The sequence below is a fragment of the Bufo gargarizans genome, chromosome 6 (genome assembly GCF_014858855.1).
Source record: "Bufo gargarizans isolate SCDJY-AF-19 chromosome 6, ASM1485885v1, whole genome shotgun sequence".
NCBI lineage: Eukaryota > Metazoa > Chordata > Amphibia > Anura > Bufonidae > Bufo > Bufo gargarizans.
Window position 1 is genome coordinate 97,911,387 of NC_058085.1, and position 3,039 is coordinate 97,914,425.

Here is a 3,039-nt window from a genome sequence, read left to right on the forward strand (position 1 = left end):
CGCTGTATCCGGTTTTAATATCCACACTTCCCGTGGTTCGGTAGTGGACGGATCCATGGCCGCTGCGGGGGCTGCGTTTCCTCGGTTGGGCCCGGGTAACTGCCGGGTGGAGAATATATTGCATCGCGTCCGGCGGGGGCAACTGACCGGGTGCGGTCTGACCCGGGGATCTCAGGTGAGGGGCTCGCTGGGCACTTACCTGCATGAAGCTGGGGGGCAGTGATGTGTCTGTCGTGTGTCCCTGGTCAGGTGTGTATACTGTCATCTGTGTGCTCACACCTGTAGGGGCCTGGAGTGTGTGTGTGTGTATACACCCCTATAGGGCTGGGATCACACCTGTACACTGTCACCTGTAGGGGCCTGGCGCGTGTGTGTATACACCCCTATAGGGCTGGGATCACACCTGTACACTGTCACCTGTAGGGGCCTGGCGCGTGTGTGTATATACCCCTATAGGACTGGGATCACACCTGTACACTGTCACCTGTAGGGGCCTGGCGCGTGTGTGTATATACCCCTATAGGACTGGGATCACACCTGTGCACTGTCACCTGTAGGGGCCTGGAGTGTTTGTGTGTGTATATACCCCTATAGGACTGGGATCACACCTGTACACTGTCACCTGTAGGGGCCTGGCGTGTGTGTGTGTGTATATACCCTTATAGGACTGGGATCACACCTGTACACTGTCACCTGTAGGGGCCTGGAGTGTTTGTGTGTGTATATACCCCTATAGGACTGGGATCACACCTGTACACTGTCACCTGTAGGGGCCTGGCGTGTGTGTGTGTGTATATACCCCTATAGGACTGGGATCACACCTGTACACTGTCACCTGTAGGGGCCTGGCGTGTGTGTGTGTGTATATACCCTTATAGGACTGGGATCACACCTGTACACTGTCACCTGTAGGGGCCTGGAGTGTGTGTATGTATACACCCCTATAGGGCTGGGATCACACCTGTACACTGTCACCTGTAGGGGCCTGGCGCGTGTGTGTATATACCCCTATAGGACTGGGATCACACCTGTACACTGTCACCTGTAGGGGCCTGGCGTGTGTGTGTGTGTGTGTATATACCCTTATAGGACTGGGATCACACCTGTACACTGTCACTTGTAGGGGCCTGGAGTTTGTATGTATATACTCCTATAGGACTGGGATCACACCTGTACACTGTCACCTGTAGGGGCCTAGCGTGTGTGTGTGTATATACCCTTATAGGACTGGGATCACACCTGTACACTGTCACTTGTAGGGGCCTGGAGTTTGTATGTATATACTCCTATAGGACTGGGATCACACCTGTACACTGTCACCTGTAGGGGCCTGGAGTGTGTGTATGTATAAACCCCTATAGGACTGGGATCACGCATGTACACTGTCACCTGTAGGGGCCTGGAGTGTGTGTGTATATACCCCTATAGGACTGGGATCACGCATGTACACTGTCACCTGTAGGGGCCTGGAGTGTGTGTGTATATACCCCTATAGGACTGGGATCACGCATGTACACTGTCACCTGTAGGGGCCTGGAGTGTGTGTGTATATACCCCTATAGGACTGGGATCACGCATGTACACTGTCACCTGTAGGGGCCTGGAGTGTGTGTGTATATACCCCTATAGGACTGGGATCACACCTGTACACTGTCACCTGTAGGGGCCTGGAGTGTGTGTGTGCGTGTGTGTGTGTGTGTATATACCCCTATAGGACTGGGATCACACCTGTACACTGTCACCTGTAGGGGCCTGGAGTGTGTGTATGTATACACCCCTATAGGACTGGGATCACACCTGTACACTGTCACCTGTAGGGGCCTGGAGTGTGTGTATGTATACACCCCTATAGGACTGGGATCACACCTGTACACTGTCACCTGTAGGGGCCTGGAGTGTGTGTATGTATACACCCCTATAGGACTGGGATCACACATGTACACTGTCACCTGTAGGGGCCTGGAGTGTGTGTGTATACACCCCTATAGGACTGGGATCACACCTGTACACTGTCACCTGTAGGGGCCTGGCGCGTGTGTGTATATACCCCTATAGGACTGGGATCACACCTGTACACTGTCACCTGTAGGGGCCTGGAGTGTGTGTGTATATACCCCTATAGGACTGGGATCACACCTGTACACTGTCACCTGTAGGGGCCTGGTGTGTGTGTGTTTATACCCCTATAGGACTGGGATCACACCTGTACACTGTCACCTGTAGGGGCCTGGCGCGCGCGCGCGTGTGTGTGTGTGTGTGTGTGTGTGTATGTAATGTATATACCCCTATAGGACTGGGATCACACCTGTACACTGTCACCTGTAGGGGCCTGGAGTGTGTGTGTGTGTGTGTGTATATACCCCTATAGGACTGGGATCACACCTGTACACTGTCACCTGTAGGGGCCTGGAGTGTGTGTATGTATACACCCCTATAGGACTGGGATCACACCTGTACACTGTCACCTGTAGGGGCCTGGAGTGTGTGTGTGTGTGTGTATACACCCCTATAGGACTGGGATCACACCTGTACACTGTCACCTGTAGGGGCCTGGAGTGTGTGTGTATATACCCCTATAGGACTGGGATCACACCTGTACACTGTCACCTGTAGGGGCCTGGAGTGTGTGTGTATACACCCCTATAGGACTGGGATCACACCTGTACACTGTCACCTGTAGGGGCCTGGAGTGTGTGTGTGTGTGTGTATATACCCCTATAGGACTGGGATCACACCTGTACACTGTCACCTGTAGGGGCCTGGAGTGTGTGTATGTATACACCCCTATAGGACTGGGATCACACCTGTACACTGTCACCTGTAGGGGCCTGGAGTGTGTGTGTGTGTGTGTGTGTGTATACACCCCTATAGGACTGGGATCACACCTGTACACTGTCACCTGTAGGGGCCTGGAGTGTGTGTGTATATACCCCTATAGGACTGGGATCACACCTGTACACTGTCACCTGTAGGGGCCTGGAGTGTGTGTGTATATACCCCTATAGGACTGGGATCACACCTGTACACTGTCACCTGTAG

At 53.3% G+C, this 3,039-nt stretch overlaps 1 protein-coding gene across 1 annotated transcript in view; it reads left to right on the plus strand.

The window, feature by feature from the left end:
- LOC122941745 (transient receptor potential cation channel subfamily C member 4 associated protein) overlaps positions 1-3,039 on the plus strand; it is a 44,323-nt gene continuing 41,284 nt past the window's right edge. The window contains 1 exon segment of the mRNA XM_044299159.1: positions 1-175. Coding sequence (XP_044155094.1) covers positions 56-175 — 120 coding nt within the window. The 5' untranslated portion in view covers positions 1-55.